This window comes from Morone saxatilis, unplaced genomic scaffold, assembly GCF_004916995.1.
Source record: "Morone saxatilis isolate NCDOM2014 unplaced genomic scaffold, NCSU_SB_2.0 Contig4, whole genome shotgun sequence".
In the NCBI taxonomy this organism is placed as follows: domain Eukaryota; kingdom Metazoa; phylum Chordata; class Actinopteri; family Moronidae; genus Morone; species Morone saxatilis.
Genome location: NW_023339984.1, coordinates 5,544,687 through 5,560,141, shown reverse-complemented (window position 1 = coordinate 5,560,141; position 15,455 = coordinate 5,544,687). Strand labels below are relative to the sequence as shown.

The following is a 15,455-nucleotide window of genomic DNA, read 5'->3' as shown; positions in this document are numbered from 1 at the left end:
TGAATGTCTGCTTTCTATCATCAGTGAAGAAATTTGTGTGGTTACCAGTACAATAACTCGACTGTATGTGGTGATGCTCTGGTGGGTGAGGGTATGTACCCCCAGGGCATCTCAATTAATATTAGTAATATTCTTATGACAAAAGTTCATTTATTTCAGTTAATTCAATTTCAAAAAGTGAAATCTCATATCATCATTAATAGATTCATTACCACACAGAGTGAAATTATTTCAATGCCTTTATTTATTTTTAAATTTTGATGATTATGCTTACAGCTAACAAAAAACCTCAAAATTTCAAGTATCTCAGAAAATTGAAATATTTTCATATATTTCGTATACCCATGACCAATACATTTTAATCACAGATAGATGTCGGTCCTACTCAAAAAGGGTATATGTCAATATATGCACTTCAATAACTTGTTCGGGGCTCCTTTTGCATGAATATGATTCCATCAATGCAGCGTGGCTGGAGGTGATCAGCCTGTGCACTGCCAATGGTGTTATGGAAGTCCAGGTTGGCTTTGATTTAGTGGCCTTCAGGTCATTCTGCATTTGTTTGTGGTCTGGTGTCTCTCATCTTTTCCTCGTTGGACAATAGCGCATAGATTTCTCTATGGGCTCAGGTCAGGCGAGTTTTCTGGCCATTTAATTCACAGTAAAACCATGTCATTGAACCAGGGTATTGGTACTTTTGCAGTTCTGGGCAGGTGCAAGTCTGCTGGAAAATTAAATCAGCATCTCCATATAAGCTTGTCAGAAAGCAAGCATGAAGTGCTCTTTAAAATGTCGTGGGTGAGATGGCTAGCGTTGACCCTGTCCATTGGACTTTGATTAAACACAGGGACCAAGACAGCAAGATGACATTGGCTCCCCAAATCATCCCCACTGACTGTGGAAACTTCACCACAGGACTAAAAGCAACTTGGATTCCGTGGCCTCTCCACTCTTCCTCAGACTTTGGAGGAAGACCTTGATTCCCGAATGAAATGCCAAACTTCACTTTCATCTGAAAAGGGACTGTTGGACCACTGAGCAACAGTTTTCTCTTTAGCCCAGATAAGACGTGTTTTCTGTCAGTTGTAGCCCAGTCCTGGATACATCTGTGTGTGGTGCTCTTGATGCACTGACTCCAGCTCAGTCCCACTCCTTGGGAATGTCCCCCAAATTCTTGAATGGGTGTTGCTTCACAATCCTCTCAAGGCGGTACATTTATCACTGCTGCTTGTGCACCTTATTCCTACCATACTTTTTTCCTGCCACTAACTTTCTATGAATGATATTCAGCTTCTTTAGCAATGCACCTGTATGTGTGTGCCTATATATATATAAGGAATGACCTCAGCTTTTGAACAAGAGAGCTATTAATACCAGTTTGTCTCCAGCTGATCGACCAGTAGTACATGAGTTGTTAATCCATTCAAAACAGTATTGTCAGTATTTATAGACACGTAAAAAAGGAATTCACAAAGACATAAAAACATGTGAAGATATTATATAAACACGTGTCAAAGAAGTGAGAATGCTTGTCCTGTAAGGAAAATATATATTAAAATATTTTTTATCATGGATGTGTTGTTAGAGTTTTTTATTCCTTGTAACCAGCGTTATCGCCAGCTTATCTGGCGTTAAATTCCTGTCTTTTCCTTGTTTACACCACTGTGCCCATGTCCCATGAGTTTCTACAATACAGGAATAAAAACATTTCCTCACCAACATGTCGGAAATTTCTAGACTGGTGCTTTCAGCCATGGAGCAATTGTTCTGCCCAACTCTACTTGTTTTGAGTGTTTTCCAGCATCTGAGCAGATGACTCCAGCAGAACAAAGCAGACTCTGATGTGATCGTAGAGTTTCATCTAAGAAATATTCCACTACTCCCTGCCATCAGAATGGAGCCATTCATTGACAAACAGGGTTTTACTCTATACACACAACATTACACACAAAATCATACACACATGCATGCTTCATCTTTCTATCTTTCTCGCTCTCTTTCTCTCTCTCAGCAATCTAAAAAGCAATGAAGCATGGATGTGCCTGAAAAGACTGAATTCAGGTTTTAAACTGCGGTTTTCTGCTTCTATTACAGATTTAGTTTGTTGCTTTGGGTCACTCATTTGGGTTTATTTTTGAGAAACAGCTGCATGACTTTTAAAATCAATTTTCCAAAAACAACAATAATGTCAACTGATCATCGGTGTGGTTATATTGGAGTTTTATGTTCCATTCAAACACATGGAAAAAGTGGGAAAAAGTATTAACATTTTTTTCTTGTCTTTCATTTGTTTCATTCATGTTACTTACTATAGTATGCAACACATTTCCTGGCCCCGTAGCAGCCTGGGGCTTTGAATCAAATCACTTTTAACTGGTCGGGTAGTCGTGTGAAAAGGGAAGGAAGAAATGCAAATTTCAGCACTAGTATTTTCTTATTCCTTTTAACTGAAGCTCAAAAAGCATGTGGATCTGAGTTGAAAGCAAGAGAAGCTGACTTTTTAATGCACTCGGCTATAATAAGAAGCCATCCTTGCAGCCCCTGCTCTTACTTGATTGCTTTCAGTCTCCGTGGCGGTTGGCTCTGATTGGCTGATCCCTTAGTGACAGACAGGAAGTCCCGGACGCTCTCAGTCTTCACGCCCAAGTTAGGATTTAGCGGGATGAGGGCGGGGCTTATCAGACGCTCCTGCATGTCACACTTCACACACACTACACAGATGACAAATGTAAAAAAAAGTGTGAACAGATGTCAGTTATTAGTGTAACATGACATCTGTATGGTGCCATCTAGGGACACAAAACTCTTTAGTATGTTTTCTGTCTTTAGTAGCAACTTCATATTTGTAATGTGTGTTGACACCACTGTTTGTCTTTGTACTGTAACTTTGTAGAAGTAAACTGTATATTCTCATAGTTTGCCACTCAAAACGTTCACATTGTGTGTTGCATGGTTAATGTTCCATACTCAAAGTAGTTTTGTCATTATCAGTTGAAATCAAACACATACATGGTGCTAATTGCCAAGGGTCAACTTCTGTTTAACTGGCTGTCTCTCTGTGTATGTTTGATTACAGGAGTGGAGTTAGGAGTGCAGGAGTCAGGCCCCCAGCTGCCAGCCATCATCATTATCATCATCATACGGCTCTGCTTCAAATACCTGGTTCTCTCCTTAGACTCTGTTTACTTAGTCAGTCAAGTGTGCAGCCTTCAGTATTCTTGCTCTTTTCTATCTGCCTAGTTCCTATTTCCTGTTCTCCTCTGCCTACAGTTCCCCCGGCCTGACTCCTGCCTGACTCCCTCTTGCCTCATCCACCATCTCAGTTGGATTTGTTCTGGTACTCCACCCTCTGAACCGTATCTCCCTGGCCTCCCTTAACTGGACCCTTCCAAGCTCTGGTCAAGTTTCCACTCTGACTCCATCTGGTTACAACTCTGCTCTGGACTATTCTCAGTCTGCCTCATACCCAAGACATACCCCTTTTCAAGCACGTTGTGAATAAATACAAATAACCAGATTAAGTCTCCTGCCTGTATCTTTTGCTCTTGGGTTCTCAAGTAGCCTTGATGCTAATAAGATATACAGGTGTGCTTGTGTGCAGTACCTGTACCTGGAATGGGATTATCCAGGGGGCTGGGCAGCAGGAGGTGGAGGTGCTCTCTGTCTCCTCCCTGCTCTTGAAGCCACGCCTTCAACACCATCTCTATGGTGAAAACACTGTTTTCTACCTGCTGCAGGTCCACCTCCGTTCCCAGCATTAGACAGTCTGAAGACAGACACACAGAGGCATTAATATTTGGATTCAAGAACTCAGAATCTGAAATTAATTTTGGTAAAGCCAAGCCAAAAAAAAAGGTTTTACACAGACATCAGAAATAATGTGCTACAGAAATGCAGTGGGGAAAACTGTGCGTCTGGCCACGGCATCTCATCAACATCACAAGCTATGTCCTCTCTAGCTAAACATAAGGGGAAGTACCATCTTCCCAGATTCATTTGTGACAATTCTATTTCTTTTGAATTATCCTTGCGCACTTGTTGTGCTCTGTGTCCTCCTACTCCTTTACCTCGTTGTCATCCTCATCTTCCTTGTTTTCCTAGTCCTCGTCCTCCTATTACTTACATCTTTCTCTAACTCTCTCTCCAAAGTTGACCTCCATTGTTATGTGCACCAAAGAGCAACCTAAATCCTATTTTATAGTGTTTAAGCTCTATCTATCTAGTATGGTATTTTAATGGCAGTGGAAACAACATACACAGGCTTTTATTTTTGAATGATGAGTGAGTGTCTAATGGAGATAACTGTAGTTCTTTGCAAAAAGTGTGTTTTAGAATTTCAAACTTAGTGTAAAGCAGACAATGTGCTTATGGTTTAGCATGCCTGGTCAACAGATAGACTACATGAATTAGTGGGTTCAATAATTCTGCCACAAATACCAGTTTTTGAGTCTTTGAAATTGCAAAACACTGTAAATATATTCCGGGGGAAAAGCAACAATTTTCATCTTTGACCACTAGATGGAAGCAAAATTCAATAAACTTAATTAACAGCATGGCCTCAGTGACCACAGACACTGAAGACTCTTTGAGCTCATCTGAAGGCTTCAGTGTCTTTGGATTAACCAGAAACCTTCTTAAGCTTCACTGGATGAGTAGGCCTGCTGCTGATTTCCTGGAGGGAAGAAAGTCGGGCTGCAGTGGCTTTTTTAAAGCAGACAGGACAGGCAGAGAAAACGTAGCCTATCTACATGTTAATACCTCTCTTCCCTCATTTTCTGTACTTGCAGTGATGCCTAATCCCAGAGGACAGAAAGCAGCCACAATGCTCTCTTCTCTTTGCCCACTGACATCCACTTATCATTACAGAAAAGACAAAGAGACCCTATGGACTTACCCCACCCTCCTGTCCTGCTCTTTCTCTCTTGTCATCCCCCAATTTCCATTTATTATTGCAAACTAGACACAAACCTTACAGAGCGCTCCTCTTCTTCCTTCCCCTCTATCTGGTGTTTAATAGTTAATGACCCATCAGGAGATAACTAATGGGACTAAAGGGAGAGGAGCGGATCAGGAGGCACTGTAAGAACGAGGGAGGGTACAGATGGAGGAGAGGTTGACAGAAGGGGAGGGGGATAAGACCGCAAAAGCGCAGAGAAGATGGATGAAGAGTAGACAAAGTATTTAAACTCCCCCTGCCAGGAACTTTTTAGGGAGAAAATGAGAAACTTTAAATTCCTAGAATAAGATATGTCATTGCTTCTTTCATCTGTCAGAGGCAGCTACAGTACGGAAGCTATTTTTGGTTCTGGCCAAAGTTTCCAAAAGTGTTTCATCCAGAAATAAGTACCTTATCTGAGGGGAAAGAATTGTGTTTGCTGAGTTTTTTGCTGATGGACGCTTGTAGTCTGATCCCTGCTGAGTGAAGGCAAGAGGGATGAAGGAAGAGAGAGAAAGAGAGATGTTTAAGAGGGTAACAAAGCGTATACTAATGACACTTTAGCTTTACAAGTTCACCGTTTATGTGTCTAAAAAGCACACTGTAAAGTCAAGCTTTCAATTCTGACGCAAACCACATTGCTCTTGCTCTCTTAATATGGATTAAAGATCTGGTGGGCGAGTAAAATAAGACCTGCATCCTACTGAATATCAGCATTGCTACCTTACTGAGCAAAAACAGAGTGACTACAGAAAAAACCTGTAAAGGTTAGAAAGAGAGAGACATGAGGGATCTTACAAAGACATGTACAGTCAAAGGAAGAGGACAGGGAAGAGGAAGAAGGGATGTGTGCTTGCCTTTATGGAAACGGTAATGCAGAGAGATAAGAGGAAAATCCTTGAGAGATGTACAGAGATGGAGGAAAAGGGGTTGAAGAAAATCAATCGCCATTCCCTCAGATAATGTCTGTCTGGGGAATAGGAATGGAAAGAGGAGGAGACGGAGTAAGTGAGTGAGAGAGAGAGGGGGAGGTAGTAGAGAGAAAGAAATATACAAGTTGGTGTAGACAGACAAGATGGGGAAAAGTATAAATTACACAGAGAGCACGAGCAGGAGGAAGAAGGGGAGAGGACAGAGGAAGATGAGATAGAGAAGAGATGGATGGGTATGGTGGGTGAGGGAAAATGGACCACACTATTGGAAATGCTTGTAATTAGACCATGGAGTGTGTTTGTGTGCGAGAGGGAGAGGGGGAGATAAGGAGAGCGAGGAAGAGAGAAAACGGGGTGTTTTGCTTCTCACAGAAGCATAAATAAGTCAAGACAGTCAATCTTCTGTGTGTGTGTGTGTGTGTGTGTGTCAAACTGTTTTCCACAAAGCAATACATTACTGACTGAGGATGATAGGCGAGAGTAGTTAGCCTCTGTGTGAGTGTTCAGTGAGACAGCTAGGAGCTGTGTGTCTCTCCAGCAGGCTTATCTGACTCCATGAAGAATGTGTTTACACTGCTAAATCCTCCTACAGATGTCTCTCCTTCTGGATCTTTACCGTGTTCATTAAGTATGTGTTTATTGTACGTATGGAAGATTCAAAAGAAACAATTATGCGTTATCATTCGTCTCTCTGAACACTAACTATCTATCGTTCTCTTGGTCTAAAGCCAGAGCAACTGACCCATCTCTATGACCTACAGGGCTAATTGTGCTCCTGCATCTCATTAGCATGCCCTCTGCGTGTACGTCTGTATACGTGAGAAGATAGTGTGTGACACACATGCTGAGGTAAGAATGCAAGTTGGTAGACGAATCTCATTAAGTGTGTGTGTGTCTGTGTGCAGGGTGTAGGTTGCACATTTGCTCATGCATGCTGATGGTCACCAACTCAGAGCAATACGGGAAATATACTATACGTTCCCCCGAATAAACAGTTCAGATGCTGCAAATAAAAAAACCTTAAATTAAAATCTATAATTAGAAAAACATATATATGTCTAATGTAGTACCATACATTTTATAAAATGAGATCTTAACAATAGTTTCAGTTTCAGAGAGAGTTGGACCATTAGTTAGCAACTCCTGTATTTGCTTTATAAGGAATTATCACCGTCAGTCTGCAGCTCCTCTCAGCTCTACACAGATTTTTAGTGTCTTTGAGCTCATTGTGTTTGGTTTCACTGTTTTGGTTCACTCTCAGCTGTTTGCTAAAACCTTCCATTTTACTGTAAGTTTTTAGGATTTACAACTTGTCCTGCCCTTTAATTAAATCAATTACTGCTTTAAAAATTAATAAAGGGAGAGTTATTAACACACGAACATCTATTTGCATCAGAGTATGCCATACAGTAGCACCTCATAGTGGCTGTAAGTGTTGGGGAGACCCTGTGCCGTTTCTGTTACATCCTCTTTAACCACACGGCCAAGCTGCCTCGAAGCCTCTGCACCGCATCTGCACCGCAACAGTTAAGACAGTTTGGGTTTAAACTGCAGCAACTGATTTGTTATTGCTGACTCATTACATCCCTAAAGACACACTTCCTTTAGTTTAGAGGATGGGTGCTAATGCCTTGCCTGCTTACTTTTACATTAGCATCTCTCTTCTCTCTCCACCTGTCTAATGATCGGAGAGTTCTTCCTGTGCAGATGACTCATTTATGATTCCAGATGCTGAATGATGTTGATGCACAGCTCTTAAGACACAACAACCATTTCAGTATTTCTGCTTTAGCCGACGCCTTAATGGTGCTGTGTGGCTGCTGAATCTCTGGCATTGATGCTTGCTGGAGTACAATTTAAAAAAGGTCGTATTTGTGATTCACCTCCACACACACACACACACACACACACACACTGAACTGATTAGATAAAAATGTAATCACTTCGATTTGGCTGTAATTTCCCTGGAGACATCGTTTTCTTTTTTGTGTGAAGTAAATGACTGATGAGTGTTTTCTGAGAAGGTTGGTTTATTTTGCCAGTAGGGTACAGCTGTCAATTTTAATTGGAAATTTGACGTTTTGTAATAAAAGACTGAAATATTTTACCTGTAATAATATTTCTGAATTCAAAACTTTGATTTAGAAAAAAGGACAGCCCCACAAGGAGAATTCTAGCTTGGCAATGGCCACCTTCATCTCTTAAAACCCATCGGTGTATCAGTGTGAAACTGTTTGTTTTTGTCTCCACGACCATATAGGCTTGCTTTCTGTAACTGATCTATTTATCTGTCTAATTGACCAGCCTTGTGCCTGACCCTCAACTCCCTCTGTCCCACCCTGGCCCACGCCCAGTAATGGTTCCTTTTATTCCGTGCATTAGGAAGTGCACCATCGACCACTGTAACATTAGCTTGTGTGGGGAAATTAGTGACGCAGTGAGCTAATGCAGTACCAGAAGAGGAAGCAGAGCAGTACTCTACAACCCTGTTTTCACTCATTTATTTAGAAATTGATCAGCTTTACCTGATAAAGATAATGGTCACTGTGCTCTGTAATCGTTGACATTTTCATCAAAGCTTTTAACGATCACATTGTCTAATTCCAGAAGGATCATAGTAATGGTGAACTACTTTGAAAGTTCACTACATTAAAACATCAATAGTTTGGAATTATTTGGTCTGATTAAATTAATGTTTTGAGTTCATAAGTTGTTTACAATGATTGATTATTTGATCCAATTTAAGGCCTATTTATCCATTTGTAAGAACTTTATTTATAAAGAAAATGAGCTTCTTTGTCAGTGATACTTCAATTCAGTGTATACTTACAGGTTGAGCTCTTTCATGAAAAGATCATTCCAGTTTATTACAAGTAAAGTAAGTTTGATCTTATTTTTGTAGGTTTGGTCATCAAATCTATTGGTTATGATAACACTGGGTAATAACTATCGGTATATCAGTAAAAATAAGTTTCATACTGTTGCTACAAAAATACCACCCCATTTGAAATAAACCAGAATTACCCTAACATTCTTGAATAATAATAAAAGTTTTTCATAATTCCTTTTTTACTTATGGTTATATCTTACAAAAGTATGATCCTATTTGAAAATCACCCTCGGCTCACCAAGTACCTCTTATGATGTAATCCAAATAGAACTATTCTAACTGTGATATCAACCTAATGCATCTCTTGACACAAACTTCACAAAGTGTACATATAGAGGAAGCGTTGATAAAAGTCTGTCTGTGGAATTTCCCTGTGACAACCATATTTCACTTACAGAGTAACACTGACTGCACACACACTGTCCTTGTCTGTCAGTGTGTCAGTGTGAGCATTAATGATGAATAGCTCATTGATGTAGTTTGAGACTGTGACAAATAGGACATTGATCATCTGGTTGGAAACACAGGCACTCTACACACCAGAGGCTGTGTGACCTAATTGCCTTCCAGTCACTTCTGATGAAGCCATGCGGTCATGGAGACAATTAAAGCAGACAGATACTTGAAAAGGACAAGAGTACAAGGGGGCAACAACCACACTGTTATCTGGCTGTCATCACTGAGGACGAAGAGAAAGTGAAGAGAGGAAAAGAAGCGATATGGTGATGAGAGAAGGTCGAAATGACGGCTCATTAGGTAACTTAGTACATTCCTGTTGCTTCGATTCTCTACATATGCAAAGTGCAAGTGGATGCAAAATAAAAATACGTTTGAATAACAGAAAATTAATCCCTCCCTCCATTTCGGTGCTTTTGATTTGAAGTTTACCATATTATAAGAAGGCTAACAGAAATCTGCCCTGTCATCAAACTAATGAACATAATATGTAAACCTTGGTTGTTGGGGAAGATGAGCTGCGTGATCAGCAGATACACAGAGGTAAAGTGACGGCGAGAGATCAACTGCCTGGTTTCAAGTAGAATCTGGAAATAGGAGAGGGTTAGATGGAAGAGAGGGACACAAAGACTCAGAGAGGATAGCAGCCTGACGATTGCTTTGAAGCACTGGAAAACACAAGAGGACAGAGGATGAGATGAGCTCTGCAGACAGTATTGAAGGAGGCACATAAGAGAAGTCAGGGTTACAAAGAAGGTAAGGAAACCAGGAAAGACGAAGTATACTTTTTTTGAGGACCTAACAATGACCAAAGTTTGTATCGAATACAATAATTATAATTTCAAAAGTATGGAAGAAATGTCTTCAAACCAAAAAAGGGCCGTGTAAACAACTGAATAAAGACAAAGAAAGAAGACAAGGAGGAAAGAGACCTACAAAAGAGTGTGCAGAGAGGAGATGGGAGTATGGTCGAGAGATTGGAGAGGTGATAGAAAATAACAAACCTCTCAAAAGAGAAGGGAAGCATGACCTTGTTTTCCTTAAGTGGCTTGAAAGCCAAGATGAGAGAGACACACAGTAAATCTCTCAGATAAAGAAGACAAGAAGAAAGACAGAAACTAGGAGCAGCAATTGTGTCCTCTTACAATCTTTGGTTAGAGTAATGGAGTGAATGTAGAAAAGAGGAAATTAGATGAAAAAAGGGTAGGGATAGCAAATTTGTAAGACACTGCAGCAAAACAGTGAGAGGAGGAAGAGAAAGTGTGTCGTTAAACAAGAGATGAGAGAGTGATATTTGGAAGGCAGAGACTGCATGGGAGATTAACTGATGTTTTATAGATACCCCACTTAAGAGAATCATTTTGGGGACATAAACTAACCTTAGGCAAATGAGAAATTGAGAGTTTAATTGCTGTTTTGTGATGATAAGACAATCATGGTTGATTTCTTCTGCAGTAAATGCACTGAAACGAAAACATTCAGTATATTTTAGCCCCGCTAGAATATGACGCATTTGATGAAGTTGATGGACTTGCTTGATTCTTGCAATTTCTCAAAAGCGTCAGCTAAAAAAAAAATAATGTAACGGTTTTGAAAATGGCAATATCGGTCTGTTAGTTTAGGACAGACTGAAATATATCAGCAAGTATTGGATGGATTGCCATGAAATTTAGTGAAGATATTTATTTTCCCCACAGGATGAATTGTAATAACTTTGGCCATCCCTTAAAGGCCTTTCGTGCTTTTCCTTAGTTTCTGTCATATGTCTAATGTTACAATGTCAGATGTTGAGGCCAAGTGCCAAATAATGAGATAAATGTATGTAAAAGTAATCCCTGTGAGCATAAAGCTCAGAATTCAGACTCAGAAGCAGGTCCACTTTAACTTTTTGACCATCATCTGGTCAAACACCTTTTTTTGGCATTTGACTTATTGACCTCAGGACAGACTCAAACCCAGGGCACAGCAGTAAAGACTCAGCCTTGACATGTGACATGCACTTTGTGTTTAGCAGTAATGACATGTTAAATTGCCAACTGCTTACCGTAAAGGCGCGCATATCTGAAAGCGGCTTAATACCGTACACTCTTCAACCTCCAATCCCTTCTACTTACAGAGAGAGGTGATGAAGACAGAAGAGGACTATAATTGACAGAGTAAGCTTAGTGGTAGACAGATGCAGGTAGTCAGACAAGGAAAAAAAGAAAGTGCAACATCACTCTCTGGGTGTTTAATAGCTGGGAACCACTCTGAGGAGCCCTTCCCTTAGTTTCTCTATACTTCTTTCTCTGCTCACTCTGGCTCTTTCTTCAACCAACCATCTGTTCTGAACACCACAAAGAAAAAAACAAAAGCAAGGGAGGGATAACTGAAACAGCCGCTGTATCTGCAATCCGTAACCACAAGAAAATCTCAGAGACCCCACCCTATTACATTAAAGTATCAACTTTTCCTATATAAGTTTTAGGTTATGAATAAGACAACTGTAGCTATACTGTAGATCTACAATATTTGTTTTCTCATGATATTTTGACAAATTGGTCTGAAAATAATTAACCAGTAAAATAGAAAAGATTTATGTGGAGATAGACAGACAAACAAGATTTTGGGAGAGATTAGATGAATAAAATTTGTGTGCAAGTGTGTGTCTGATGTTGAGCAACCAGCCATCTCTCAGTGTGGGACTAATAGGTTCCATATCCTGGTGTGAAGAGTGATGCCAGTCTCCATCTGTACGGCCACCTGCTGCTCTGCACAGAGGTGTGAACAGCCTGACCTTGGCACTGTGTGTGTGTGTGTGTGTGTGTGGCAAGATGGAAAACTTCTGAAATTCATGCTTTGTCATGTTAAACTATATTTACATACATAAATAAAGCAATTGCAGGGACAGAAAATACAGATTTTTATCCTCATTCCTAATCAATATATGGCCAGACAGTTTTGAATGTGTATACTGGGTTCTTCCTGTCTGAGCAAACACTTTGCAGTAGCTGCAGTTGGGTGTGACTGAGTGCTGTATGTCAGCAGGTCTGGGTGGAGTTTCCTTCTGTTCACACTTTCATCCACAAAACAGTAAACTGAAGTAGCTGACTGTGATGGAAAATGAACTGAATGAAAGAGACAGAACGATAGAGAGACTGAGAGTGAGAGAGCGACTCTGGGTTGAATGACTGCTGGTGTGTGGTTGTAATAGTAGCTGAGAGGAACAGTCTGGCAGAACCCTTTTTCACTGAACCAATTACACAAAAATGTAGGAATGGTGTTTATTAACATCCCACAAGAGTTGAGTTTACACTGGAGTAGCTGCACAAGACCATCAATAACATCCTCTGGTTACTCCCAGGGTAACATACTAGATGATGATGATGAAATTGCAAAATTCTTAAACTCATTAAAATATTCAGATGTACTGGCTGGGGGATATTGAAATATAGCAAGGTTTAACTACAATGAAATAAAACCAGCTGCAGTGGAAGGATTGTAACAAAAAGAAATACAATTGTATACTAAATATACTTTAAATATAAGACTACAGCTAGCAGCTTAATCTATTTTAGCATAAAGACTGGAAAGAGCTAGCCTGACTGTGTCTGAAGGTACGATGTTAGAGCAGATCTGTCACTGGCAAAATGCTATTTGGAGCCCAGTGTATGACTATGATTTATTTTTTAAGGCTGAGCCGATTAGGGCTTTAGTTTGGGGTCAAGTTGCAGGGTCATTGTCCTTTACTGTCCAGATGTCCGCAGTTAATACAACCACAACCAGCATTCACTCTGCTAGAGCATCTTTGAAAATGTGGGTTTCTGCTCTGTAGGTCTTAACTCCCTGTGGAGGGAAGTTGCCACTGGGGATCAATGAAGTTTCACATTATTAGTGTAATGTAATACAAGAAATATGGGTCTTTGCGAGCATTCAGGATGACAACTTGGCTTACTGTTTTATACTTCTTGGCTGTGGGCCAGTGGATTATAATCCTCCTCTCAAGGGACGCAAATTTTCAGAGTCATTATTCTTGTGACTCAAAATGGATTTGTGGGATGTGTGCTGATCCGAGTGCAACTGTGTGGGGTGTGGAAATGGCTTTAGTGTTCAGGAGGAGGCAAATAAGGAGAAAGAAAACACTTCTAAACAAAAAGAGCATTACATATTCAAGGTGGCAGCCAGAAAGATAAAAAAGCACAGTACTGCAGGCTGTGTAACAGTTAATATGATTACACAACACAGAACACCCACAATCTTGGCAAAATGTATATATTCAATTGTGACATGATGAAGAGTCTATAGATCCAAAACAGGATCCCTCCCTGCCTGTGTCATATTAACTTCATGCACGTTTATCTTTGTAACATTAACATGCTGATCCAACAAAACAGAGCTTGTTTTAGGCTGCTAAACGTGACTTAATTTGATGCTTAAACTAAAAGTTTCAAAGATAAAGACAAGAAAGAAAGTTTTATGGTGAACTCTGAGTTTAGTTAGAATCTAAGCAGACCCACCCCTAGAAAAAGTGGTTATGGCAGAGAAGTACAATAAATCTGGGTTAATACATCATAAATCTATGGTAATACATGGGAGATGAAGTGAGAACAAGATAAAAGCAGAGCGGAAACAGGATACTGCAGAGAACATCTGCAAAGTACGAGAGAGGAGAGAGAGACTTCAACTCTCTAAAAAGAGACATAGGAGAAAAGGAAAAAGGAGGCGGAGGAGGAGGAGAAAGTAATTAAGTAGCTGGATAGAAAAGAGAAGGAAAAAGGAAAAAGTCCTCTCATCTCTCTGTTACGCTTTGATGGAAAAAGGCATATCATGTGAAACAGAGTATGATTAAAAGAAAAGTGAAAATTACATTGGTAAGAAGCACTCACACATACACACACACACGCAGAGTGAAGAAAAGGTGCGAATGCAGATACTCACTCACTGATTTACACACACTCTATTCACTCTAGTCTAAACCACAACAACTGTTATCTGTCCCTTGTAAAAGCTACTTATCTCTCACATAAACTGGACAGACAGACAGACAGACAGACAGACAGACAGGGAGAGAAAAGAAAAATCTGGAGGGGAAAACACTGAGCTATGGCGCTGTGGACAATTTGAGAGGAGAGGGAGAGAAGGAGAAGAAAAGGAAGGACAGAGATTGCAAGGAGAGGGAGAGGATTAGGGGAGATATAATGGGCTATAATCCTTTTCTATTGAGAGACTGATCCAAGAATCGCTGATGGGGTGTCAGTTTGAAATAGCTATTTGTTCAAGATATGAGTCTGCTTTTAGACTGTTCTACCTTTAGCCCAAATGTCTCAGGCAACACAAATCTACCAGTAATGTGGTGTTATAAACAATTGTTTTAATTTTAGTAATAATGTTCACCAATCAAACGCATATATTTGTAACCTCTTATTTGTGCTTTTAAAAATTGATTTACAGTCATTTTGAACTGTATCATTCTCTAATTTATTTTCCCACAGTACAGATTATCAAGGTGAAAGGATTCCCAATTATGTAATTGTGTGAAATTGTAATAATTAAGGCTCCTCTGGTAATTATACTAAAATTGCAACATCCATTTGATTCACAGGCAACACTGATGCTGCATTTACATTTAGATGACCTCGCCATAGATCAAAGCAAATCCTATTTCAGTCATGAATAAGAATTGTTTATTTATTTCTAAGCAACTCAATATTTGGGTCCAATTTTATTCAGAATTCTGCAGCATTGATACGATCACTGGAAAGCTCTTTGGTTTTGCAGTGGCCTGCGAAAAGAAAATCCATTCCTCAATTTGCTCGTTTAAGTACAATAGTGTTATATAAAGTGTGGCGCAGTTGCTGCTTCCAGGCAGTAATGATATAGTGATATAATGTGTCACATGTAATAGGTCCAACCAGTACATGAGACAGTTCTTAGTTTAAATTAACTATACAGGCATCATGGCCTCAATAGTATGAATTTAAGTTGAATGTAAGTTGATGAAATGTTCTCAAAAGTAAAGTACAAACAGGTCACACAGTTACATATTCTGATAACCTATTTTCATCCTGGTAACTTTTGAAAATCAAGAAAAGGTCAGAAACTCCATGTAAATAATAATAACGGGAGGCTGTCTCCTTTCCAAATCTACCTAAATCGGAAATGTTGGGAATTGATTAAAAAACAATAACAGAGACAGCAAACTGCCCTGTTAACATACTTGACATATATGATGGCTAGAGGGAGGGGATGTAGCTCAGTGGTA

The 15,455-nt window shown here is 39.8% G+C and overlaps 1 protein-coding gene across 1 annotated transcript in view; it reads right to left on the bottom strand.

The window, feature by feature from the left end:
* The window catches only part of m1ap (meiosis 1 associated protein), a 35,690-nt gene that overhangs the window by 3,850 nt on the left and 16,385 nt on the right, over window positions 1–15,455 (bottom strand). Inside the window, exons 4-6 of the mRNA XM_035675726.1 lie at window positions 3,611–3,766; window positions 2,552–2,711; window positions 1,917–1,927 (exon numbers count right to left, since the gene is read on the bottom strand). Coding sequence (XP_035531619.1) covers window positions 1,917–1,927; window positions 2,552–2,711; window positions 3,611–3,766 — 327 coding nt within the window. The remainder of the gene's footprint in view (window positions 1–1,916; window positions 1,928–2,551; window positions 2,712–3,610; window positions 3,767–15,455) is intronic.